General features: G+C 44.7%; 1 protein-coding gene across 5 annotated transcripts; it reads left to right on the forward strand.

Annotated features, from left to right (window-relative positions):
• Positions 1 to 572: 572 nt before the first annotated feature.
• ZNF131 (zinc finger protein 131) lies at positions 573 to 26,191 on the forward strand. Of its 5 annotated transcripts, none has more exons than XM_036308512.1 (7): positions 573 to 789; positions 1,661 to 1,799; positions 2,736 to 2,837; positions 11,265 to 11,409; positions 16,350 to 17,032; positions 23,322 to 23,452; positions 24,039 to 25,887. In XM_036308512.1, exons 2-7 carry the CDS (start codon positions 1,676 to 1,678, stop codon positions 24,723 to 24,725), a joined length of 1,872 nt encoding a protein of 623 aa, XP_036164405.1. In that variant the 5' UTR covers positions 573 to 789; positions 1,661 to 1,675; the 3' UTR covers positions 24,726 to 25,887. The 5 variants fall into 5 exon arrangements, with proteins under 5 accessions (XP_036164405.1, XP_036164404.1, XP_036164406.1 ...); XM_036308511.1 differs by lacking the exon at positions 573 to 789 and adding an exon at positions 890 to 1,158; XM_036308513.1 differs by lacking the exon at positions 573 to 789 and adding an exon at positions 1,228 to 1,452.
• Positions 26,192 to 26,374: the final 183 nt, after the last annotated feature.

The raw sequence follows: 26,374 nt of genomic DNA on the forward strand, positions 1-26,374 counted from the left end.
AGGCCTGGCCGGTGTGGCTCAATGGTTGAACGTGGATTTATGAACGAGGAGTTCTCAGCACATGCTCAGGTTGTGGGCTCAATTCCTTGTAGGGGACGTGCAGGAGGCAGCCCATCAGTGATTCTCCTCATTGATGTTTCTATCTATAGCTCCCTCTCCCTTCCTCTCTGAAATCAATAAAAATATATACAAAATCTGAAAAAACAAACAAAAACCCAAATGTTACATTCACCTTTGCACATAGCTTTTTGAGTTCGCCCCTAATTCCCACTCTCTTCTCTTTTTAGAGGAAAGAATAAATGTCAACGATCTCATTTTCCCTAAAGACCATCCGACCCCCCCACCCCACCTCCCCTTCACGGAGCCAGTCCCGCGCGGCTAATTGTGGGTCGCGGGCCTCGGGACGCCGTGGGGTGGGGGGTGGGGGGCGGACAGCTGTAGTTACGGCACCACGTGCGAGGAACTGGACCAGCTCCCCGGACCCGTGCTGCCCGCCGGGCACGGAGAGGGCGGGCACCGGGGAGGACGGTCCTCCGGCGGCCGGACGTGCTCGCGCCCGTCTCCGCCCGCGCCGCGGCCGCCGGGGTCTCGGAGCTGCGGCACGTGCGCCGGCCGGACCCGAGCGGACGGAGCGGCGCGGCCTGGCGAGGCCATGGAGGGCGAGGCGCTGCTGAGGGGTCCGGACCGGTGCGGGGCGACCTCCGCCCCGGGAGGGGAGAGCCGAGCAGGGACGGAGCGCCTGTGAGGGCCGCGGAGGAGCGCGGGGCGGACCCGAGCTGGGAGAGCGGGGTAAGGCGGGCCGCCCGGCGCTGGAGGAGGGGCGGGGCGGGGCGGGGCGGCGGCGCGCGGTTAAAGGCCGAGCAGCCCGCCGGCGCGTTTATTCCGAGTCCGGGTGGGAGCGCGCACACCTGGGGCCGGGCGGGGCGGGTGGTGGCTGAGGATCCCCCGCTTGGCATTGCCAGGCCCGGCGCCAACCCGGCGCCCGCAGCCCCACGTCCTCCTCCTCCGCGGGCGCGCGCTCTCGCCGAGCGCCCGGTCCCCACGGTTGGCTCCTCCCGCCGCTGGCGGAGCGGGGACGGCGTGGCCCCGCCCTCCGCGGTCTGCGCTCCGAGGCGGCCGCGTCAGCCGAAGCCCGACGCGGTGACGCATTACGTCGACGTAAGTGACGCGCAGGCCCCGGGCCGCTCCTCCTTCCTTGAGTGAGTGCCGGCCCGTTCGGGGCGGGGGAGACGCGGGAGGCGGGGGAAGGAGAGGCGACCCGGGAGTCGTTGTGGGCCGCGGGCCGGACCGGGTCCCGGGGCGGCGGGAGCCAGGGCCGGGCGGAAGGGCTGGGCGGCCGTTAGCGGGCGGCGGGGGCTGCCGGCCCGCTCCCCGCCGGACCTGCGCGCCGGGCGCCCGGCGCCTCCCGCGGCGCCCACCCGGCTCCAGCTCGCGTGTCCCGGCTCCAATTAGGTCAGGCTCGGAGGCGGGCGGCCTCGGTCCGGCCCCCGGCGCGCCGCCGCCACCGGCTAGCCCTCCTTTCTTCTCTCGCCTTTCTCGCCTTACCCTCCCCCCTCCTGCTCACGTTGCTGGGGTGTTGGTTTTTGTTGTCTGCAGCTTTCGGGGTTCCGTGCCCCAGCCCGAGCTCATGGGTGTACACGATCATGCTCCTCTTTTGTAGAGCGACCCGCCGGCCATGGAGGCCGAAGAGACGATGGAATGCCTGCAGGAGTTCCCTGAACATCACAAGATGATCCTGGACCGATTGAATGAGCAGCGGGAGCAGGACCGGTTCACTGACATCACCCTGATTGTCGACGGTGGGTAGCGGAGGGGGCGCCCGAGCGAATTAGGGGCATCGGCCCTCTCACCCCGCTTCCCCCCAGCCGCCTCGTTACCCACGTCCGATGGGGCGGGCTGCCCCCCGGGGTCTGCGGGACCCAGGGTGTCCGCTCCCACGGGCCGGGCTTGCAGAGGCGACTTGGCGGCAGGCACGCCGTCCACATGCCCGTGGCCTTGGAACTTGCTGAAGTTTTCCCATTGCACACACGCGTGCGGGATTACGCTGTGGGCACCGGGAGGGTGTCTCTGAGTGTTCGGTCAGTCGTCTTCTCCGGATCAGCTGATTTGGGGAGTAGCTCCCAGGAGCCAGGTGGGACAAGGTGGATTTTTATTTTTATTTTTATTTTTTCCTAGTTTCTCAGATGGTCTTGGAGAGAGACGGAGAATCCTTTGCAGCACTCAGTACCCTCTTTGGGAACCCCCTTTGTCCGTCATTTGTAATGGAGCCAGCCCAGCTTGGGTGTCTCCAATTGAGTGAAAATAGGCTTCGTCCACACGTTGGGCCTGTTAAAGTTTTTCCCATAGCAAACACCTGCAGCTTCCCGCTTGTCCTGCGGCTCTTTTTCCTCCCTCCCCAAATGGTCGGTAGCCTTTTGAGTGGTGTTTATGTTTGGTAATTTCAACGGAATAGGATGTGCCTTTCACTCTTTAAGCGGTAGGAGGTTCCTACCTCCGGAAGTAAACTGGCCTTTATAAAATTGACTTCATGGGGTCTCTGGGGTAAAGATGTGGCTTTGTGTCTAATTGAGATTAAAATTGGTCAAGATAGCTGCAAGGGTTCAGCAATGTGTATAGTTTTATAGTTATATTATGAAGAAAGACTGACTGTGTAGTTTTCTAATCTGTGTTCTAGTTATATGTTTGATTTTTGTGGATATGTCTGATTTTGTGTTTTTGTTTTTGTTTTTACCTAGGTCACCATTTTAAGGCCCACAAGGCTGTTTTGGCTGCTTGCAGTAAGTTCTTCTACAAATTCTTTCAGGAATTTACTCAGGAACCTTTGGTGGAAATAGAAGGTAAATACTTGTTTTAAATAATACTGCTTAGCAGACATTATAACTGATGTTGTTTTAAACAGTTAATTGAGTGAGATGCCTTAGGACACAGTTATCAGTGGTTCCTGTTAGGTGACTGGATAGATTGTTCTTTTGACACCTGAGAATTCTTACTTTCAGTAAAGTGCTTAGTACAGTGATCTGCCAGGAAAAACTCCTGTGTTAGATGGTAGGTGTTGGTCTCTTAAAAGAGTCTTTTCCACTGCTAAAACCCATGGCCATTCACTGTCTTTTGAAAACATGTATTACAAGCAAATTCCCATCTTTGTTCAGTGGGCTTATGTTTCAGCCTGGGGACGCTGAAGGATTCTGTAGAAGCCTTTACGAGTAGATGGCCCGCTCAGTGTGAGGTGGGCTGCCAGAATATGGAAAGGGTTAGAAAAGATGACTGTAGTAGCATTCAGAAGTTCCAGTGGCTGTAGAAGGTCAGGGATGGAAAGGGTTATCCACTAGATACTGTCTTACAATAATAAGTGATTTGAAATAAAATAAGTGATTGTTTTGTACTTGCTTGACTTTTCTGTAATAATGGCCCTCTACTATTAGGTGTTGTGCTATGTAGTCTATGTGCATTTTCCTGAGGTTCAGAGCAGCAGTTCTTTGAAGTGGTATTTCCAATTTACACATCAGAGAACAGGCTCCAAATGTTACTTGCCCAACGTTGCCCAGCTAGCAAGAGAGTCACAATTCAGAACGAGGAAATAAATGAGCTTACCTACATAAATATTGAATTTTAGCATCTTTCAAGGCTCTTGAGTTTTGGTTTTGTACCTCTTTAATGGCATATATACTCTTTGTTATGAATGAGTTGCCTAGAAACACTATTCCCTTGGAAAAATTTTTGTGCCTAGGGGAGTAAGAAAATGTAAAGAGTTTAAGAATATCCTTTTATTTTGGTACCTTGTAGTTTATCTAGCATTCTAGCTGCTCTGTTCATGGGTAGATTATTTTCTGATTATCTGTGATGGACAGAGAGCACAGGCATAATGGAAATCCACAAAGTTTACTAAAGTGGGAATCTAGTGGCCTGGATGGTATTGGTTTCTATTACAAGCTAAGGTTTCATGCATTTATTCACCTGAGGTACTGTGTGACCCCAAGTTACTTTATCTCAATTGCATATTAGCCTCCTCATATGAAAAGTGGGTTAATAGACTTGATTAATTGAAATAATATGCCGAGTGCCTGGCATAGGGTTTAGTAGATTGTCAAAGCTTAATAAATTGGGGCTATTTGTCAGTTGATTACCCATTATGCTAGACCCATTAAATGAAGACTTAATGAATAAGACAACCTTTTTAAAATTTGCAATTTTAATCACAGATAAGCAACAGGTAAAGAATGGAGTGCAGGAAATGTTGCAGAGATTTTTATTGTGAAACAGTGTCCCTAAGGAGGGAGAATGGGTGGTTTAGTCTACCTTAGAGAGATGGTAAAGAACGTAAAATAAATCGCCAGGCCAGATTATGGATTGCTGGTGCAGCAAGGAGTACCGAACTACCTGGAGAAGTAGGGTCTTCTCTTCGGAAGACCAATCACCTTGGATGTCTCTCTATTTCTTAGTACCTCTGACCGGCTGTGTCCATTATGGTACAGCACACACAGCCTTCGGTGTTTAACTATAGACCGATAAGAAAGGAAATGTTTTTGTTTGCCAGATTCAGTTTTAAAGAACCAGTTTGGCCCTAGCTGGTTTAGCTCAGTGTATATAGCATCAGCCTGTGGATTGAAGGGCCCCAGGTTTGATTCCGGTCAAGGGCACGTGCCTGGGTTATGGGTTCAATTCCCTGGAAGCAGCTGATCAATGATTCTCTCTCATTATTGATGTTTCTCTCTCTCTCCCTCTCCCTTCCTCTCTGAAATCAATAATATGTGTGTGTGTGTGTGTGTGTGTGTGTATCCTATATAATAAAAGTATAATATGCAAATCGACTGAAGGTGGAACAACCAGTCCTTATAATGTTCACTGACCAGCAGGGGGCAGGCACTCAATGAGGAGCTGCCCCCTGGTGGTCAGTGCACTCCCACAGGGGGAGCACTGCTCAGGCTGATGGCTGGTGAGCGCAGTGGCAGTGGTGGGAGCCTGTCCTGCCTCTGCGGCAGCACTAAGGAAGTCCAACTGCAGCTTAGGCCCACTCCCCGCTAAGCCTTCAGTTGGACATCCCCCAAGGGCTCCTGGACTGCTAAAGGGCGCAGGCTGGGCTGAGTACCCCCCCCCCCCCCGTGCACAGATGTCATGCACTGGGCCTGTAGCATATATATAAAAGCCTAAGCAACTGTTCGACTGGTAGCTATGACATGCACTGACCACCAAGGGGCAGACGCTCAACACACAGGCATGGAAATGTGGAACAGACTAATGAATCTCAGAGGGGAGGGTGGAGGGTGGGAAGAGATTAACCAAAAATCTTATAAGTACTAGAGGCCAGGTGCATGGATTCGTGCACCAGTGGGGTCCCTCAGCCTGGTCTGTGCCCTCTTGTAATCCAAGACCCCTCGGGGGATGTTAGAGAGCCGGTTTTGGCATCATCCCTACAGGCCAGGCTGAGGGGTGCACAAATCCGTGCACTGGGCCTCTAGTCTATATTAATAAAAGGGTAATATGCTAATTAGAGCAGACATCTTCCAGACAAAGCCGCAATAGCTGCCACTGCGAGGGCCGGCCCGAGGCTCAGGCAAGCTGTGGATGGCGGCTGCTGCTGCCAGGGTCGGCCCTAGGCTCAGGCAAGCCATGGATGGCAGCTGCCGCTGCGAGGGCTGGCTCAAGGCCCAGGCAAGCCGTGGATGGCAGCTGCCACTGCCAAGGCCAGCTTGAAACTCAGCAGCCGCAGTGGCCGGCAGTGGCAGCAGCAGAGGCATGATGGGGGCGTTGCCTTCCCTTGATCGGCCAGGTCACCTCCCACAGAGGGAGGCCAGAGGCAGTAGCAGCAAGGGTGATGGGGGCAGTGCCTTCCCCTGATCGGCCGGTTGCCTCCCACAGAGGGAGTCCAGACTGCGGCTTAGGCACACTCCATGGGCCTAAGTAGGACATCCCCTGAGGTCTCCCGGACTGAGAGGGGGCAGGCCGGGTTGAGGGACACACACCTCCCACCCCAGTGCATGAATTTTTGTGCACCGGGCCTCTAGTATCCTATATAAAAGAGAAACGTAAATTGACCGTCCATCCGCTACACTCACCAGCCAATCAGGAGTGAGTACGCAAATTAAGATGACAGGTTAATTTGCCTATACAGTCGCCGGGCGGAGAGCAGAGCGGGAGAGCTGGCAGAGAGTGAAGCGGCTTGGGGAACTTGGCTCCCCAAGCCGCCAGACAGAGAGCAAAGAGGGAGAGCTGGTAGTTTGGAGGACTTGGCAGAGTGGGAGGCCATGGGATGGAGACAGAGCAGAAAGGGAAAACTAAGAGTGTGGGGAGCACCAGGAATTCTGGGAATAGTAGTTCTGGTGGCAGCCCCAGGACCTGAAGCAGAAGCCCAGAGCATGGGGAGCACCAGGAATGTTGGGAATCATAGTTCTGGTGGCAGACGGATCTCCTAGACCAGCCGTGGGCAAACTACGGCCCGCGGGCTGGATGCGGCCCGTTTGAAATGAATAAAACTAAAAAAAAAAAAAGACCATACCCTTTTATGTAATGATGTTTACTTTGAATTTATATTAGTTCACACCAACACTCCATCCATGCTTTTGTTCCGGCCCTCCAGTCCAGTTTAAGAACCCATTGTGGCCCTCGAGTCAAAAAGTTTGCCCACCCCTGTCCTAGACATTAGAGCAAAGTGAGCCTGGAGCAAGTTACTCTTGCAGTGGCGGATGGAGGGAAAGCAAAGGTGAGAGACATAAGTAAAGTCAGAGTGTCGAGGAAAAATGAAAGGGAAGAGATCCTAAAACTTCCAGGAAATCTCCACCAATGAAGCAAAGAAAAAAAAAATGCTTCTACTATTCTGTGAGCAACAAACCAAACTGGGTTGGGGTCTCAGACAATTTGCTCATATGACTGCAAAGACAGAAACTCCCAGATTGGAGATGGTTCCCCTGAGGACTCCCAGATTGGAGAGGGTGCAGGTCAGGCTGAGGGACACCCCCCCCCCGCCCCCCCGTGCTTGAATCTTTGTGCACTGGGCCCCTAGTATATATATATGTAAAAGCCCAAGCGGCTGTTCTACTGGTTGCTATGATGTGCACTGACCACCAGGGGGCAGATGCTCAATGCAGGAGGTGCCTCCTGGTGGTCAGTGTGCTTCCACAGTGGCAGCGCCGCTCAGCTGACCTATGGGCGCTAGGTGCTGGTCTCATGACTGACAAGTGCAGCTGTGGCAGTACAAGCCTCTCCGACGGACACTCCCCCTGCATGCCCCTCCCCCATCTGGATTGGAACTGACTGGGCATAAGCCCGCCACCACTTCTTGGTCATGGACATGCTGGTATTGCTTCAGGATAGGCGAATGGAGACCTCAGCAGAGCAGCAGTGAGCCTACTGAGTGGCTGCCTGCCCAGCAGGGTCAGGATGAGTGGGAGTGGTGCAGTGGTGCACTACTACATCCCTCGGGGGATGTTGGATTGCCGGTTTTGGCCAAATCCCGGCAGGCCACACTGAGGGACCCCACCAGTGCACGAATCCGTGCACCAGGCCTCTAGTATATATATATAAAAGAATCAGTTTGGCTCAATGTCTGATTATGTACAAATTTATTTTTTTTTTACTGATTTCAGAGGGAGAGGGAGAGAAAGTTAGAAACATGAATGATAATGAGAATCATAGATTGGCTACCTCCTGCATGCCGCCTACTGGGGATCAAGCCCAAAACCGGGGTGTGTTCGCAAAACCTGTACATGTGCCCTGACCAGGAATAAAACAGTTCATAGGTTAGTGCTCAACCATTGAGCCACACCATCCTGGTTCAATGTCTTAAGCCATTAACTTTGGGATTGGGGTCTTATCTGCCTAGCTCACCTGGCTATAGAAAACGCCCTGGCTGTGTAGTTAGAAAACCTGAGTTGTAGTCCTGGTTTTACTATTTGTCAGTTGTGTCAACTTGGATATCTTGGCTTTTTCTTTTTTTATCTGAAAATATGTCTGTTTTATTTATTTAAATTTTTCGACACGGATATTTTGAATATTAGTCATCACACCCTGGGTGCTGTTAAAATACCCTGGTGAATGCTTTTGTTGTTTTGGTTTCTTTTATGAGGTGAGCAACCTGGTCAGGGTCAGACTGCCTTATGTGGGCTGTAGATCCAATTCCAATTTTGTTTTCAGAACCTTTGTTGTGCTATTCATGTCCGGGAGTGCCAACCTGGGTGGTAGTTCACGCCATAGTGCAGTTGGCAGAGCTTTTGCTATGTCTCCGCAGATCAGTTCCTTGTGCACAGCTTGGTGGTAAGCTGGAAACTGCACACACAGAGCTCTGATTTCCTCGCAAGTTAGCTCCCAGGATGTGTTTTTCCTGGTCCTCCAGCTAGAAAACGGGGGCTTTATCCTCCCTGTGCTATCTACACTTCCCACCATGGGATCTGCCTCTTAGGCAAAGGGTGAGAGAAAAGGGAGAGGAAAAAATAGCAGGAATTCTCTTCATGCTCTTCACATATGATCTGTTCCCTAGTTTTCTGTCAGAGAGCAGAACTGTCTCTTAGCCTGGGCGCTTGCTTGGTGGCCACCAACCACAGGTGTGCAGCATCAGCACTGGGGCTGGTCTCTCTGGAGGGCTGAGATGGAACAGTAAAAACCAAGTATTTTTTTCCACACGCATGCATGCACGCAAGCTCTCCATTTTCTTTCCTGGTTCTCTAGCCAGGAAGAGTTTCTCTGGAAGCTTGCTCTGTCTGTATCTGCTGCACAGTTACGGGATTTGGACTGTCCTTGAGTCTAAGCTGGGATATGTGGGAGGAAAAATAAAAACCAGGAGACTCAGTTTTGATTTCTCTCTCCAATCCTTTTGCTTCCATTGATTTTTCAGAGTCCTTTTACATTTGCTTTTTGTATCCTGACGGGATTTTTAGTTGTAATCAATGGAGAAGATACGGTACAGTGTGCTCTCTCCATCTTAGCTGGAACTGGAGCGTACTGCTCCCTCACCCCCCCACCCCATCTGTAAAATACAAATAATGACCTGTAGTGGTGGTTCTCGTCCTGGGCAGCACATTAGAAACATCAGGGGAGCTTTTGCAAGTACTAATGTCCAGGCTTTATCTCCAGGTCAACTAAGCCCATCTTTGAGGGTTGGGATCCAAACATCTGTGTTTAAAGTTGTCTAGGTTCTCATTATTCAAGGTGTGGTCGGAGGACCAATGATGCATGTGCATCACCTGGGAGCTTGTTGGAAGTGTAGACTCCTGGGCTACACCCCAGACCTGCTGACTCAGTCTAGGATCTTAGATGATGCCTATGTACAGCAAAGGTACGGCAGCACTGCTACAGAACCATTTCAGTGTGTAGCCAGTGTTGGGAATCCCCGTCTTAGAGGACTTTGTAAAAGCAGATGACATGCATGTGAAGTAGGTTTCACTTCCAATTTGCTCTGTGAGTATACTGTACATTGTCATTAGCTACCACTATGCAGGCTGAGCTACCACTCTTCCTGTTTGCTAGATCCCTGGTGAAGTAAGTTACCTTTGATTAGATCCAGAGGTTCACCTTTGGCTTCAAATAAAAATTCTTGTCCTCAAAACCAGTTGCCTTGGGGTTTGTGACTTGGATTCACACCTGCATCAAATCTTCAACGAATGTTAATTTCCTTGTTCAGGACACAGCCTTTTAACCTGAGCCTCCAAATTTCTAAACCCATTCTTTCTCTATTCCTCCTGAAACCACATGCCTAAGCACCTAGTTTTCTCTTAATAGCAACTCTACCATCACATCAAATTTTAATCCTACTATCAAGGACAGAACATCCAAGTACACGTTCATGCATCCTTTTTGAGTGAGAATTTTCACTAATTGGGGGAATTCCCTAAGACTAGAGAAATTGCAGAATGCTTACTTTCCGTGGGGTCTAGGACAACACACTGTAACCAAATAATATTTCAGCAGCATAGCATATTACTATTTATTCTAATTGGGGTAAAAACTATAAATAGCCTCATGTCAGTTCCAATCAAATTTTGCTGCCAAATTTATGGGGAAACTGGTTTTAAGAGATTGGGGGACTTTGGGATTATAAGAGACTGGGACCGCAGTGAATGAGACCATGGCAGTCACACTGTTCTAGGCAGGAGTGCTTCCTGCCATCATCCTATGGACCTGGAGTGGGCCATTGGTTTGATCCTTGTTTTATTATCACTTAACTATGTGACTTGGGTAGGTTACCTAACTTATCTGTGTCTCATTTCCTCATCTGTAAAATGGGGATTATAATAGTAAGTACTTAATAGGGTTGTTATAATGAATAAGTAAGTTAGTACTTGTAAAGTATTTGGAGTTGTGCCTGATATATATATATATATATATATATATATATATATATATATACACACACACACACACACACACACACACACACACACACATATAGTGTGTGTGTGTGTGTGTGTGTGTATGTGTGTGTTCTATTAACTGTCAAAATTTCATTCCATTCCTGGAAAAATTTACACATTGTTTTTTAAAAGGATGTTTGTTGCACTTTGAAACATTTGGTCAAAACTCCCTAAAAAACCACAACCCAGCAAAAATCTAGTTGTCTATCTTCAGGCTATCTATACTAATAAAAGGGTAATATGCTAATTAGACCGAACATCTTCTGGACAAAGCCTCAGTGGCAGGGGCTGAGGCAGAGGTGGTTAGGGGCAATCAGGCCAGCAGGGGAGCAGTTAGGGGCATCAGGCCAGCAGGCAGAGGTGGTTAGGGGCAATCAGGCAGGCAGGCGAGCGATTAGGAGCCAGCGGACATCCCCCGAGAGGTCCTGGATTGGAGAGGATGCAGGCTGGGCTGAGGGACCCCCCTCCCCATGCATGAATTTCGTGCACCAGGCCTCTAGTTCTCATATAATAAAGAATAATGTGGTCAAAAGACAACCAGGAAAAAAAAAGATTTAGTGGACCCCCCCCCCAAAAAAAAAAAAAAAATTAGCCTTAGTGAATCCAGTTACTTCAGTTTCCTTATTTGGTAGCATGTAACATGGTCATATTACATTATATTTTGTGGTGTTTTTCATTATTCAGGTTACTCTTCTGTAAGAACCCACAGGAAATCTTTAGGGAAGGTCTTAAGGTAGTTGGATAGTTAGTGCTAGAACTTGGCTACAATAGTATTGTACTGTTACTGAAAATTCTGCCAGGAAATAATCTTCAAGAGTGACAAGTACCAGTTAAGTTCCAAACACTGGGTGTTTTTTTTTTTATACTAAATGTTACAAGATTTGGATCAACATGAGTACATTCTAATTCACGTTTTTTTTACAGGTGTTAGTAAAATGGCCTTTAGTCACTTAATCGAGTTCACATATACAGCGAAGTTAATGATCCAAGGAGAAGAAGAAGCCAATGATGTGTGGAAAGCAGCAGAGTTTCTACAAATGCTGGAAGCTATCAAAGCTCTTGAAGTCAGGTAATGACTTGCCTCTTTAATGAGGCGCAGTTAGTAATATTCAGTCATGTTCACCGTGGTAGGCAAGAAATTATTGTGTGTGTCATGCCATATAAACTGATGTTATCAAATTAAGAATATTTAGGGATTTATAAAATTCTGGTTACAATTTGTTCTTTCCCTCTTTACTTGCTTTCCTGTCCTTATGTAAAAACCGCTAAGGTTAACAAAGTAGCATCTTTTGCATCAGTAAGGAGTAGGTAGCTTTTAAGGAGTTCTCTGTAAACTGTTCTGTTGAATTCAAGTTGTTAATTTGTATCAAGCCTTATTCTAAAAAAAGGAATAGCTTACACAAATTAACATAGTACTCTTTGAAAGTGAGGAAATTGGTGACAATAAAATAGGCCAAGTATGGGTGATAATTATGAAGTTGGAAATATGGTGGCCAAAGTGTATGCCGTTGAAGTCTGTATACTTGCTAGTTGGACCAAATCTAGCTTTGAGTTCTGAAACACCTAGTGTAAAGAAAAAGGAAAAACTACTCAGTTAACAATACTCATGGTTATAATATGAGAATAAGTTAATTGCTTAGGAGCGATTCCTGGTATTAAAACACATAATTTCTCATAGGAAGTATTAAGAAAACATTAACTGATAGAATGAATGAAGATTTCACGGATGAATGGAGGTGTTGTAATATAGTGATTCAGAGCAAGCACTCTGAGCAATATCCCAGCTCTGCCACTGTGTGTGTGGCTTTAAGGAAGATAGCCTCCTGCCAGCAGCCCAGTTTCCTTATCTGTCAAATGGGGATGATAATGGTACTTTCTGCATAGGCTTATTTGTGAGAGTTAAATGAATTGAATGCATGTAAAGTGCTTAGCATGGTGTCTGGCACATAATACTCTAAGGTGTAAATACTCTCCTTGCTCTGTTCCTTATGATGATCCTCAGTGTAGGTCATTGGCATAACATTAAAGGGCAGTTCAGGCAAAATAATTTAGTCTAGTTCACTGGTGTGGTTTAGTCATAAGTTGTAATTTAGAATAACTCTAAAAAAATTGTCATTTATAAATATCATTTCTTGCCCTAGCCGGTTTGGCTCAGTGGATAGAGCGTCGGCCTGCGGACTGAAGGGTCCCAGGTTCGATTCTGGCCAAGGGCACATGCCCAGGTTGCAAGCTCGATTCCCAGCAGGGGGCGTGCAGGAGGCAGCTGATCGATGATTCTCATCATTGATGTCTCTCTGAAATCAATAAAAATATATTTTAAAAATATATATCATTTCTTCTAATGAGCTTTGAATTAGTTTGATGACAGTTCAAGATTAAACTTATCTAGGAGACATATGTAATACCCTTTGTAATACTTTAAGCAATAAAAATAAATAAATAAATAAATAAATAAATAAAATACTGTTTCTCTGCAAAAAAAAAAAGATTAAACTTTTCTGCTAAGAGGGTAGTGTGTAAATATTCTCTAATGCCTACTGTCTGGCACATATATATGCAGTAAATATTTGTGAGTGGTTGGAGATGGATGAGTGCATACTGATTAAAACAGATCAGTACTCTCCTGCAGAGTACTAGGTAGCAAAATAGAAGTGAATTAAGGATACATACCTCATTAGGTCATATCTTCTCAAAGTGGAGATAGACTAGAGGTATATACAGGGTGTCCCAGAAAACTGTCCATATATTTTGAATAATTATTAATTCCAATGTGTTAAATCTGAAAAGAAAGAAACATCAATTGAGCTATCAGCTCAATGTGTGAATACATTTTGGGATTCCCTGTATATGGATGGGGCAATACCAAATTTGTGGTTAAATACTAAATGAGAATCTTCATTAAAAAATGTTGTGTCTGTGCGGTGCCTTTGCTGTACATGGTAGTGAGTAATATCTCACTGCAGGGAAAGTCCTTGGCAGCAGAACAGTGGAATGCATTCTAGGTTGGGTTTGGGAGGCATTTAGTTGAGTTCTTGTGTGAGTCCTGGGAGATGAAGGTAAGAACAACTGAGTACAGCCATTTCCTAGTTCTAGTTAGAACCTTTTAGAGGATTTATTATTATAGACTGGGATCCTTATACTAGTTATAATCATCAGTGCTTTTCAGTATAAAACAGTAATGAGTGGAATTGTTTCTTGAACCAGTGAGGCGTGCAGTATACTCTATTTTTTTTGAAAATAGGAAGATAACTGTTACATATTTGGCTGTTTATAATAATAACATTTAAGAATAAAAATTAATTTTAGCTCACCTGTGTGGCTCAATGGTTGGGCGTCAACCCATGAACCAGAAGGTCACAGTTGATTCCTGGTCAGGACACATGCCCGGGTTGCTGGCTCGATCCCCAGCTGGGGGCATGCAGGAGGCAGCTGTCAGTGATTCTCCCTCATCTTTGATATTTCCATCTCTCCCTCTCTCTTCCTCTCTGAAATCAATAAAAACATTTTTTAAAGATAAGCAAAAATTAATTTAGTGATAATTAAATCAGCTGGTTAAGGCACCTCTTTATTGATGTTATTGTATAAATAACTTTTTCAGATACAGAAGGTGTATAAGGTGTCTTTTCACTGTTGCAGTATGCAAGTATTTTTTTTTTTAAATATATTTTATTGATTTTTTTACAGAGAAGAAGGGAGAGGGACAGAGTTAGAAACATTGATGATGAGAGAGATCGATCAGCTGCCTCCTGCACACCCCCTACTGGGGATCAAGCCCGCGACCCAGGCATGTGCTCTTGGCCGGAATCGAACCTGGGACCCTTCAGTCCGCAGGCTGACGCTCTATCCACTGAGCCAAGGCGGCTAGGGCTGTTTCTAGTGTTTAGCTTTTACAAATAAAGTGGCTGTGAACACTTGTGTACATTCTTTGGACTTAGGCTTTCATTTCTCTCAGTAAAGACCCAGGAATGAAATAGCTGAGTTGTATGACAGATGTGTTTAATTTTTTTAAAACACCAAAGTGCTTGCCATTTTACATCCTAGCCTGCAGGGTTGAGAGTTCAGTTGCTCCACAGCCCTGCTAACACTTGATATGGTGAAGCCTTTCCATTTTAGCTGCCCTCCTAGGTATACAGTGGCTTCAGTTTGCATTTCCCTAATGACTAGTGATGTTGAGCATTTTTTACATGCTTACTTTGCCATCTGTTTATCTTTTGGTGAGGTGTCTGTTCACATCTTTTGCCCATTTTAAAAATTGAGTTATTAGTAAGAGCGGTGAAGGGTCTGAGATTCGATCCTATTTGCAGGCTGAGTTTTACAGATGCTGGTAGAAGACGTGAGTCATGGAGAAGGGACTTTATTTCTCATAGTATAAGCTTCATGTCTATGTCAATTTTTCTTACCCTCTATACCCAAGTTCCACAGGGTGACGCAGTGGCCTAGGGGGGTGCTAGACTCTGGGTGCTTTGTGTCACAGTTGAGGACTCTGGAGCTTTAGGAAACCCAAATCTTTTATAGCGAGCTGCAGGCAAACTTGCCTGACCTTTGCCCAGAGGGTCCACTGGCCAGAGTGAACCTGCCCGTCCTCTGGAGGAAGGCGAGCTCTGTCTTCTGAGGCTGTTTGCTGTACGAACAACCTTGAAAAGATAGTCCAGAACAAGAGGCTGTCAGTGTCCTTGTTTACAGGACGCGAGAAACATAAAAGTTCCATGGAGAGATGTCTCCCAGCAGTGCCCTCGTTTCTATATACTTTAGCTTCTGGTGAATTTTCCCATTAGCATACCTCTCCCTGACCACTCTGATTAATCTGACCAATAGGGGCTAATCCATTCATCTCTTCTCACACTGGGCTTAATGAAGACAGCTATCAACAGGACTCTAAACAGCAGGATTTGGCCACCCTGCAGTGCTGAGCTTAACCATGCACCATTCCCTAAGGTCCTGGACTCAGCCAACTGCACAGTCCCTAGAAAGCCAGGTTGGCTTTCTCCTTAATGGGCTGTGAGCAGACCTGCCTGCCCTTCGTCCCAGAGGGGACATCACCATATGGGACAGTAAGCTCAGCTTTCCTCTGCCCCTGAGGGAGCGCTGGCTCTGTCTTCCCACGCAGCTGACTTTATTGCAAACATCCTTGAAAAGATAGTCCAGAACCATAGCCTTCAGTTCCTAAGACGTGCAGAAACACAGACCCATGGAGCATCTTCTCTGACTGTGTTCATTGAGTTGTGAGATTTTTTTACATTCTCTGCACAGGACCTTTGACAAATATGTTTGCAGGTGTTCCTTGCCTTTCTCTTAACTGTGTAGTTCAAAGAGCACAAGTTTTTAATTTTCATGAAATCCATTTTACCAATTTTTGCTATTAAGGTTTTTCCTTTTTGTGTGCTATTTAAGAGACTGTTCACTAATTCATTTGTTATAGAGATTTTCTCCTGCTTGTAGAAGTTTTGGGTTTCATATTTTAGTCTATGATCTATTTTGAATTTTTTTGTGTATGATACAAGAACATGAGTCAGGCTTATTTTATTATTTTTTTAGAATACATTTTATTGATTTTTTTACAGAGAGGAAGGGAGAGGGATAGAGAGTTAGAAACATCAATGAGAGAGAAGCATCGATCAGCTGCCTCCTGCACACCTCCAACTGGGGATGTGCCTGCAACCAAAGTATATGCCCTTGACCGGAATCGAACCTGGGACCTTTCAGTCCGCAGGCCCACGCTCTATCCACTGAGCCAAACCGGTTAGGGCAAGTCAGGCTTATTTTTAAGTCAGTTGGTAGGTGAATGTGAGTCTGTTCTGTTCCATTCATTTTCTGTGTCCTTTCACCAGTGTCACTGGTCTTAACTTATTGCAGCTTTACAGTAAGTCTTGGAATCAGGTAGGATACACTCTCCAATCTTCTTTCTGCCTCTTCATATACATTTTATTACCAGCTTTTCAGTTTTTTCAAAAAAAGCCTACTAGAATTTTGATCTTACGGATTTTTAAATTCATACATTATGTATTTCAGGAACAAAGAGAACGCTGCTCCACTAGAGGACAATAGCACAGGAAAAAGTGAGGCCAAGAAAAGGAAGATTGCAGAAACTTCTAATGTCATCACTGAGTCGTTGCCATCCGTGGAATCAGAACCAGTTGAAATTGAGGTGGAGATTGCTGAAGGCACGATCGAAGTGGAAGACGAAGGCATGGAGACGTTGGAGGACGTGGCTTCTGCCAAGCAGTCCATCAAGTACATTCAGAACACAGGGTCCTCCGACGACTCGGCGCTGGCACTGTTGGCAGACATTACCAGCAAGTACCGTCAAGGTGATAGGAAAGGGCAGCTTAACGAAGAAGGCTGTGCATCTGACCCCACAAGCAAACAGGTAGAAGGTATTGAAATTGTGGAACTTCAGCTGTCACATGTGAAGGACTTGTTCCATTGTGAGAAATGTAACCGTTCATTTAAATTGTTTTACCATTTTAAGGAACACATGAAATCACACTCCACTGAGAGTTTCAAGTGTGAAATATGCAATAAAAGGTATCTTCGGGAGAGCGCGTGGAAACAGCACCTCAGTTGTTACCACCTTGAGGAAGGTGGGGTCAGTAAGAAGCAAAGAACTGGGAAAAAAATTCACATATGTCAGTACTGTGAGAAACAGTTTGACCACTTTGGACATTTTAAAGAGCATCTTCGAAAACATACAGGTAATTAATTAGCACATACCTATGTTAAAAGTATATTTTCTTCAAATCACTTCAATTCTAAATGTCTAAGTCCTTTTTTATTGGTACCACAGAAACCATCTCTCATATTTTATAATATGCAGACTGTCTTTATAATAATAGTTGAAATATTGATGCTTTAAAAGCAAAACCAGTATCAACTTTGGAAGTGATCATCCCTCTTGCACCTTGCCAATTTTTATATTTTTTAAAAAAATATGTAAAGTACAGTTTGTAATTATTTCCTATGGGTCATAAATTATGAAATTTTAATTATAGTGAAACTTCACTGTTACTATTTTTGCATTTCCTGTCTTATGTTAACACATTACATAGATGAACGCACTTATAAACAACCCTGGGTATGTTGGTGCCTTCATGTTCATCGGATCATCTGTTTGGGCCTGGTAGATAGGTAGACAGTACAGGTCCATCTCCCTCCCACCTCTCCATGGGCAAATGTGTCAGGACTGATGGTCAAGCAGGGACATGAGAAGGATAAGGTCTTTATCTTTATCCCGTGCGCCAGGCGTGAGCGAGTGTCCCAGGGAGTCCGCCTCCAACCCCTTTGCCTGTTTTTCCCTGTCGGATTCCCTATGCTTGTTCCCACTCCCCAAGTATTCTTTGTTATATCTCCTGTGCCATACACAGGAACTACCACCGATGACTTGCAACCTGGGGAGTCCCTACGCCCACTGCAGCAAAGGTGTGGGGACAGCAGTGCTGCAGTGTACTAAGTGCCAGACGTCTGGACACTTGTTTCCAAGTCCTCCTGCTACGTGCTGTTGGACCGTTAACACAGTGAATAGAGGGTTGCCATCTCACACTATTCAGAATCCTTCTCTCCGGTGCTGGAGTTTGGACAACTTTGGATGAAATTTTTTTATAGATCCTTCACTTTTCAGAGTTGCTCGCTACTTGAAACTGAGAAACCTGATAGATTCAACTAATTTTTTTATCCCTCACTATTTAGATTCTTGATGTTAATACTCAGGAACTGAATAAATACAAATAGCACGGGAATCTCTTACTACAGGCTCAGTATAGATTTAACAGGTGTTTCTTTCTCTTTTTAATTACAATTAACATTCAGTATTTTATATTAGTTTCAGGTATGCAGCATAGTGGTTAGACATTTACATAATTTCCAGAGTGACTCCCTCCCTAGTAAATAATAGAACCCACCCATAACATACATAGTTAGTACAATATTATTGACTACTAGAGGCCTAATGCACGAAGTTCATGCAAGAGTAGGCCTTCGCAGCCCCGGCTGCCTCATGGCCCTGCCCCCTGCCCACTGGTCATTCCGGAAGGTCACTCTGGAAGGTGGTTCTGCTGTCCAATCTAATTAGCATATCAGCTCTTTATTATATAGAATGTACCTTATGCTGTGTTTTACATCCCTGTGACTATTTTGTAACTGCTAATGTGTACTTCTCAACCCCTTCACCTTTCTCACTCAGTCCCTCGTCCCCAATTATTAACTTGTTTTCTAATTATTTCTGTTAGTTTATTTTTTGTTTTTTAGATTCCACGTATGAGTGAAATCATATGGTATTTGTCTTTCTCTGTCTGACTTATTTCATTTAGCATAATACCTTCTAGGTCCATCCATGTTGTTGCAAATGGTAAGATTTCATTCTTTTTTATGGCCAAGTAATGCTCCATTGTATATGTGTACCACAGCCTTTTTATCCAATTGTCCATTGATACGCACTTAGGTTGCTTCCGTAGCTTGACTTGTAAATAATATTGGCTCCGTGTGTACTTGAAAAGAATGTATATTCTGCTTTGGGGTGAAATGCTTGAAAATACCAATTAAATCCATCTGGTCTAATGTGTCATTTAATGCTGCCGTTTCTTTGTTGATTTTTAGTCTGGAAGATCTGTCAATTGATGTCAGTGGGGTGTTGAAGTTCCCTAACTGTGACTGTTACTGTCGATCTCTCCCTTCATGTGCATCAAGATTTGCTTTAGATGTGTACGTGCTCCAATGTGGGTGCATACATGTTTACAGTAGCTGTACCATCTTGTTGTTTTGGGCCTTTTATCATGATGTAATCTCCTTTGTCTCTTTCTATAGCCTTTGTTTTAAAGTCTGTTTTGTCTGATATAAGTATTGCTACCCCACCCTCTTGTTTGTTTTCATTTTCTTGAAATATCTTTTTCTACTTTTTTTACTTTCAGTCTGTATGTGTTTTTGATCTGAAGTGGGTCTCTTGTGGACAGCATATACATGGGTCTTGTTTTCTTATCCATTCATCTTCCCTATGTCTTTTGATCGGAGCATTTAATCTATTAACATTTAAAGTGGTTATCAATAGATATGTAGTTATTGCCATTTTATTATTCATATTTATGTTCTTAAAGAGGCCCATTAACATTTTTGTAACACTGGTTTGGTGGTGATGAACTCCTTTAACTTTTTCTTGTCAGGAATAAAAGGCTTTATTTAAGGTACACTAATTTGGGTAACTAATAGGTATTTATGAAATCTTTTTGGGAAATGCTTTCTTATTTTCAAATATTATATGTATATACCTGTTGCATATTTGGAAACCCCTAGAGCTATCGGTTTTTAAATAACATTCATCTATTTTAATGGTCTACTGATGTACATTTTTGTGGTACTTGCAGTTGTTTAGGGAAAGGATTAACATACCAGAAGCACATTAAATTAGCACGTAAATGTTACTTGGTAACTAGCATGTTTTGGGTAAGGGGTTTCCAGTGCCGCAACAGGTCATCACTCATGTAATTTCCCGATAGTGTGAAAGTAGAAGCAATTGTCTCTTTTGCTGAAAACATTACCTGTTTGAAAGTAAGACAGCTCAGGCCATTTGGGAAGTTATAAAATGTGCTTTCCAAGTCCTGCACTTTGTGTTTTCGGTAGAACAGTAGGATGTAGAGCTAAAAGACCTTGTTGGATGTCTTTGTCTTTTTTTTCACAATGATGTGTAGTAATTTATTGAACTTAAGTAGCTGTTACAGAGTATAGAACCAGATGCCCATTGGAGGAACAGTTAAAAGTTTGTGCGTAAAGGAAACTGAACTTTGTTGCTTTTTTAACCTCAATTGTTGCACTAATAATTAGTGGCAAGTTGTAGATGTGATCAGTGAGTGAGTGAATTCAAGAGGAGTGCAAGTAAACAGGTTTAAATTATGCTGATGTTCATAAAGAATGGATTGTTTTTTTCTCTTAAGTCAAGTGTAAAAATAAGGAAAACTATCCTTGTCCTGTTTTCTGTCCTCAAAATATACATATTGCACCCCCCTCCCAGTTTCATATTTTGCATGTTTTTATTAGTTTAGTAATTTGGTTTCTCATATATTCTTAAAGTATGCACTGTACTCTACGACTTTGGCTACTCATCCTCTGAATTATTTCGTTTCTATTTGGAAAATAGTAATGAAAATGCCAACCTGCTAGGTCATGGGAATAACAGTGCAGCAGACTGAGTGCTGGGAGGGGTAAGCCCAGAGCCTGGGATGCCTGCCTGGCTCTTTGTCTCTGACGGAAGAGACAAGGTGGCTTCGTAGAGGCGCGCCCTATGGTGACTCCCAGGGAACAAAGTTAGCCAGGAGAGGAGCGTTCCAGGCTAACGAAATGAAGCCACACAGGCACAGAGCAAAGTGAGGAAGCAGCTCGCTCAGAGCACTGCTAGTAGGTTATTATGGCTCGAGGATTGGGTCCAAGTGACGGGAAGCCAGGAGATGCAGCTGAACGGTTAGGACGGCTGACCACAGGGCAGGCACGTGGGCGCCATGATAGTGTACCGGTGAGTGGGAAAGAGGAAGTGACGGAGGTGAGGTGAGATCATGTAGGTATTTTCAGAAGTGCTGTAAATGAGTTCCTTTATCTTGGAAGGCCCGGTCAATTTAAAGACGTGTAAGCCAGAAAGAGGTCTGTTCAGGCTTATGTTTTAGAGAGAGGCCTGCCTGGATAGGTTGGATGGGTGAAACCTAGGTCCAATTCGGAAGCTTTTGGAGTAATTGGAACAAGAATGAGGGGCTGAGTAAAGGCAGTAATGGTGGAAAAGGGCTGCGAGTATAGCGTGAAGTAGGCAGAATCCACAGGATTTGGTGCTGGGCTAGATGTGGGAGTAAAGCGGGGTGGCTCCGACCTTCTGCTTGGCTGTGTGATTGGAGGTCATACACTCGGGAAAATGCAGCTCGGCACACCTGTGGGACACCAGTGTGAGAACCCAAAGAAGTTCCCTAACCGTGTGCCAGCGATTGTCTCCTGGTTTCCCAGAGGTGGTGCTCAGGCACAGGAAGGACTGGGAGTCAGAGCTAGGCTCCTGCTCCGGTCCTGGCCTTTGCCACCGGGAGGCACTTGGCTGGTCACTCTATCTCTGGGCCTCTCCTTGTCTCTGTAAATAAGGGTAATGATGCCTACTTTACAGGCTTGTGGCAAATAAGAGAAAACGATCAGGGCACTTTGAAGACTGTATACCACACAGCCAAAATACAATTAATCTGTTGCTATGTTTAGATTTTACTGGGCTTATTAGACTTGATTTTTTAAATACCAAAGCTCAGATGACCTGCTCTGTAAAGTGAACCTCTTTCCTACTTCAGTAGGTCTCTCCAGAAGTCACAACTGCCATCATTTTCTTACTTATCCTTCCAGATACATTTTTTGCATTTTCAAGTCACCATAGAGAGACGCACACAGAGCTTTTAAGCTTTTAAGGGAACAGAGAGGAGCATGTAGTATGGTGCTGTGCTCTTCAGTTTATCCTAAATGAGTTTAAATACATGAAGCGTTTGTCAATCTATTTCATTGTTTTCATTGTGGCTGCAGGGCATTTCGGTGTATGTGTGTGTGGGGTGGTTTCCGCTACCACTCCTGGTGATGCATACTGGATTGTTTCTGGTATGTTGTTACAAACCATGCAGCACTAACTATACTTGTACACATACCTTTGTGTACATGTTTAAGTAAGTTAATGTTTTAATTTTATTTACTAATTTTAGAGAGAGAAAGGGGGAGGGGGAGAGAGAGAGAAACATTGATTTGTTATTCCACTTACTTATGCATTCCTTGGTTGACTTGCATGTGCCCTGACCGGGAATCTAATCCACAACACTGGCGTAGCAGGATGATGCTCTAACCATCTGAGCTTCTCAAGTAATGTACTTTTTCAGAGCTGAGTTCTGGATCCCACAACTTCCCTCTCCTCTTAGACTGTTCCATCTGTCACTCCCCCCCCCTCTCCTTTTCCAAAGAGGTAATGACTCTTCCCGCTAGTTGGCTTGTCCCCTCTAGCCACTTCTCTTCTCTCCCAAACCCTCTCGAAAGTTTCTGCACTGACTTTTCACTGACCTGCCTCACTTGGTGCCTCTTCCCGCTGCCTCTGCCTTCCCATCGCACCACACACTCACGCCATTCTTGCTGGAGCACTGCTGTCCCCTCATTTTCCTCCCTACGTCTCTGTTCACTGTGGCGCTGATGACTACCCTCATCTTCTGAACTTCCTTAAATTCCCTCAGTGTTCTTTTCTTCTGCTTGCTCTGTTTGCATTTCCTTTGCGGCCTCATCAACCTGCAGTCTTAACTTAGTATTTCATTGGGTTCTGTCCTGGATTCTGTTACCACGTAACAGGCTGAGAGCTTCATCCACATCAGAGTTTTTATCACCACTTAATGTCACTGCTAATCTGTGTACCGCTCCACCTCTATTTGGCTCCAGATTTGACTATACAACCCTGCACCTCAAACTCAACAGACACAAAACTGAACTTACAGTTTCTCCCAGCACAGCCCACTCCAGACCTATATGCACTTCTGTGTCTTTATCCTGGCTGGTGGTCTAAGCCAGATACCTCCCTCTTTACTGCTCACCCACCGTGCTCTGCCTAGAATAAACTTTCTTTTTCCTTCTCTCCATTCCAGGCAGAATTGATCCCTCTCCTCTCTGCTTCTGCGTACATTTCCCATGGCCCCTTTGTCTGTAACAGGCCTTCTGTGGTGCAGCATGTGTTCGTTTCCAGGTCTTTCACCTTCGTGAAGTTTTAAAAACAAGGACTATTTTTCTGTCCTCATCACACAACCAGCGCATGGTCTGGCACACACAGTAAATGCTCATAAAATGCCTGTGGAATGGACAGTAACGTATTTCCCCAAAATAGAGATCAATCTTAATTTTAAGGGAAGATAATTTTTAAGAAATACGAGATTATGGAACAGAACTTAGACCCACATTTTCTATTTCGATTTTTTGATTTTTCTTAATTTGTCAGTATAACTTTTTCTATTCTAACAGGTGAAAAACCTTTTGAATGTCCAAATTGTCATGAACGATTTGCTAGAAATAGCACCCTCAAATGTCACCTGACTGCGTGCCAAACTGGAGTGGGGGCAAAAAAGGGACGAAAGAAGCTTTACGAGTGTCAGGTACGTGCAGGTGTGTCCTGTCCTCAGCAGAGTCTGTGTGAAGTCAGTGACCGTGGGTCCCGGTCTGGAGCCGAAGCCGGGAGCTGACAGTGTGGGAAGAAGTGAGAGTCAAGAACCGCATTGTCGTAATTCTACGAGGGGGTTACAGTAGTGTTTTCTGCTGAACCCTGGGTGGCACCAAAGTCCATAAGCTCTGTTCTAACTAGCAAGTAATCTGAAACTGAGGAGTGGGCCGGGGAGAGCCGGACCATCACGGGTTTTTCACTGATTAATGTATATTTACCCCAAATAATGTAGTGCTCTAAATTTTGTTTTGGGAGAAATTATAATGTTGTTACTTTGTATTCTTAGAATTTAAACAATGAGGGCACAATTAAAATATTTCCCAAAATATATTTAATTTGTTAGCTACATCAGCTAAAAGAACAAATAAAAGAATTATTAAATCCCTTGGAACATATATTACAAGTATCATATAACATTTTTAGAAAACTCTTTAACCCTTTCCTTACAGAGAATAAATGAATCCATATTTTCTTTAGTTTGAATATAAGTATTGTTAACGCCAGATGTTTGGTTATTTCAGGTCTGTAACAGTGTGTTTAACAGCTGGGACCAGTTCAAAGATCACTTGGTAATACACACTGGAGATAAGCCCAACCATTGTACTTTATGTGATTTGTGGTTTATGCAAGGAAATGAATTAAGAAGGCATCTCAGCGATACTCATAATATTACGGAGCGTCTGGTAACCGAAGAAGTTCTTTCCGTGGAAACACGAGTGCAGACGGAGCCTGTGACGTCCATGACTATCATAGAACAGGTGGGGAAGGTGCATGTGCTGCCGCTGCTGCAGGTCCAGGTGGACTCCGCACAGGTGACTGTGGAGCAGGTCCATCCAGATCTGCTCCAGGACGGCCAAGTGCATGACTCCCATATGAGCGAGCTGCCGGAGCAGGTCCAGGTGAGCTATCTAGAAGTGGGTCGAATTCAGACTGAAGAAGGTACTGAAGTCCACGTGGAGGAGCTGCATGTGGAACGGCTAAACCAGGTGCCCCTGGAAGTTCACACTGAGCTGCTCCAAGCGGACTTGGATCAAGTGGCCCCTGACATCATGAAGCAGGAGGAGAGGGAGCCCAGCCAGGAAGACGAAGCTGAGGCGGCCACGGAAGACCAGGGAGGTGCTGAGGATTTAGAGAGCAAACCAACGGAGGATTGCCCAGCGGAAAGCCCAGGGACTGAGGACAGAATGCCGAGGCCAGTTTTAGAGTGAAAGAACGAATATATTTTTAATGTATGTATTGGGCTTTTGAACTGATGTGGGGCGGCATGACTGTCCTTGAGCTGACAGACAAGCGGACCAAAGTTCAACTCTTCCTTGTTGTGCTGAACTGTTTCTATTGAAACAAGCTGATTTCCCTCCCACTTCATGCCCCAGAGGAGGGATGTTGCCCATAGCAAATGGGAAGTTTTGAGAAGTATATTTCTGGAAACTTTAAACGGATTATATTCTTATATGTAGTTGGGTACGAACGTATCTATTTTCATTGTGGTAAGGGTCCCCACCCCCCCTTCTCTTTCCCAGGTTGTGTTCTTCCTCGGAGTTTTTCCATATTGTAAAGTCAAACAAAATCATTAGAATACAAGCGGGTATTCTAATGCATGCTAGAAAAAATGAATCCATAGGAAACAGGCCGCATGAAGAAAAGTGCATTGTTACTGTGCAGTTACGTCTTGGCTTCTGGCTTTCTTTAGTTTGAACGCGTTCTTGTCTACCCGATAGTCACAGGTGTCATCTCTGCAACAGAAATGGTGGCAAAATGTCCAGAATGTAAAAAAAGATCTACACCCACGTGCCTTTCAAAACCAACTGAACTTCTCTAAAGCATCTCTGGTTCTTTCAAAGTTTGTGTTGTGAGGAGCGATGTAGATGATGCAGTGCAGTGCTTTCCGTTTTTGTTTATGGTGAAAGCTACCAGTTCTTTTTCACTTAAGCTAGGTTGAGAAATTTCATTTAATGGCAGCTGAGGGGCCATTTCAATTGGAAAAATACAGTTATGTCTGTGGTAACCTTTATTTTGAAGAAAAATTGCACTAGTATTTTACCACCAGATTTAAAAAAAAAAAAGGATGAGCATCATTTGAAAATTAATGTATTTAAAATAAAGTACAGAGAAAAACATGTATATAATATATCAGGCTTTGTTTTGAATGAATCTTTTCCCCGATCCTTAATGTAAAGATCTTGTGCTATAACTTTTAAAGCCATACAAATAAGAGTGCTAAACTGTGGACTTCAAAGTAGGTGTGTAAATATTTTTAATCAGTATTACTTGGAAAATAAAATATAACAACCACATAAACCAATATGCTATTTTCTTTACCTGTTAAATATTGGGAGATATTTACATTTTTAAAGTAAACTTTAAAATTAAGTATTCATGGCTCTTTATTTTTTTAATTACCAGTGTGGAAGTTGGTTTGTGGTCAGAGATGTTTTCTCATCTGTATTAGCATGACTTTATGTACCAATATTAACATGATTGACACATGAATTGAGATATAAAAGTCTCAATACACACCTCCATTCCTCAAAAACCAGTTTAAAGAGGTTGATATTTGCAGTTGGTGAACAGTGGGCACAAAATTCAGGTCTGTTCTGTTTGGCATATTTTTTTTCTCTTTGAAGTTAGGAAATACTGATGAAATGAATAAATTGAAATCACATTGAATTCTCAATTTGTCTTAGAATGTCCATGTTTCTGAGTTAGTTGTAGTTTTTAAAAAATCCCTGACACATAATGGTCTCAAGTACGCACATTCCTAGTGAATTTTGAATACTGAAAATAGCCCAGGCTGTGCCCTTAAGCCAAGGTATGAAGCAAGATTTATTTTTAAACACTTTCAAGAGTTCTGACCACA

The sequence above is a fragment of the Myotis myotis genome, unplaced genomic scaffold (assembly GCF_014108235.1).
Source record: "Myotis myotis isolate mMyoMyo1 unplaced genomic scaffold, mMyoMyo1.p scaffold_m19_p_5, whole genome shotgun sequence".
Lineage (NCBI taxonomy): Eukaryota > Metazoa > Chordata > Mammalia > Chiroptera > Vespertilionidae > Myotis > Myotis myotis.

Bases quoted from the DNA above. Each gene is read 5' to 3' on its own strand.
- ZNF131 (XM_036308512.1), top strand. From the start codon at position 1,676: ATGGAGGCCGAAGAGACGATGGAATGCCTGCAGGAGTTCCCTGAACAT. The intron at 1,800-2,735 runs GTGGGTAGCGGA...GTTTTTACCTAG, and splicing joins CATCACCCTGATTGTCGACG to GTCACCATTTTAAGGCCCAC. The intron at 11,410-16,349 runs GTAATGACTTGC...TATGTATTTCAG, and splicing joins ATCAAAGCTCTTGAAGTCAG to GAACAAAGAGAACGCTGCTC.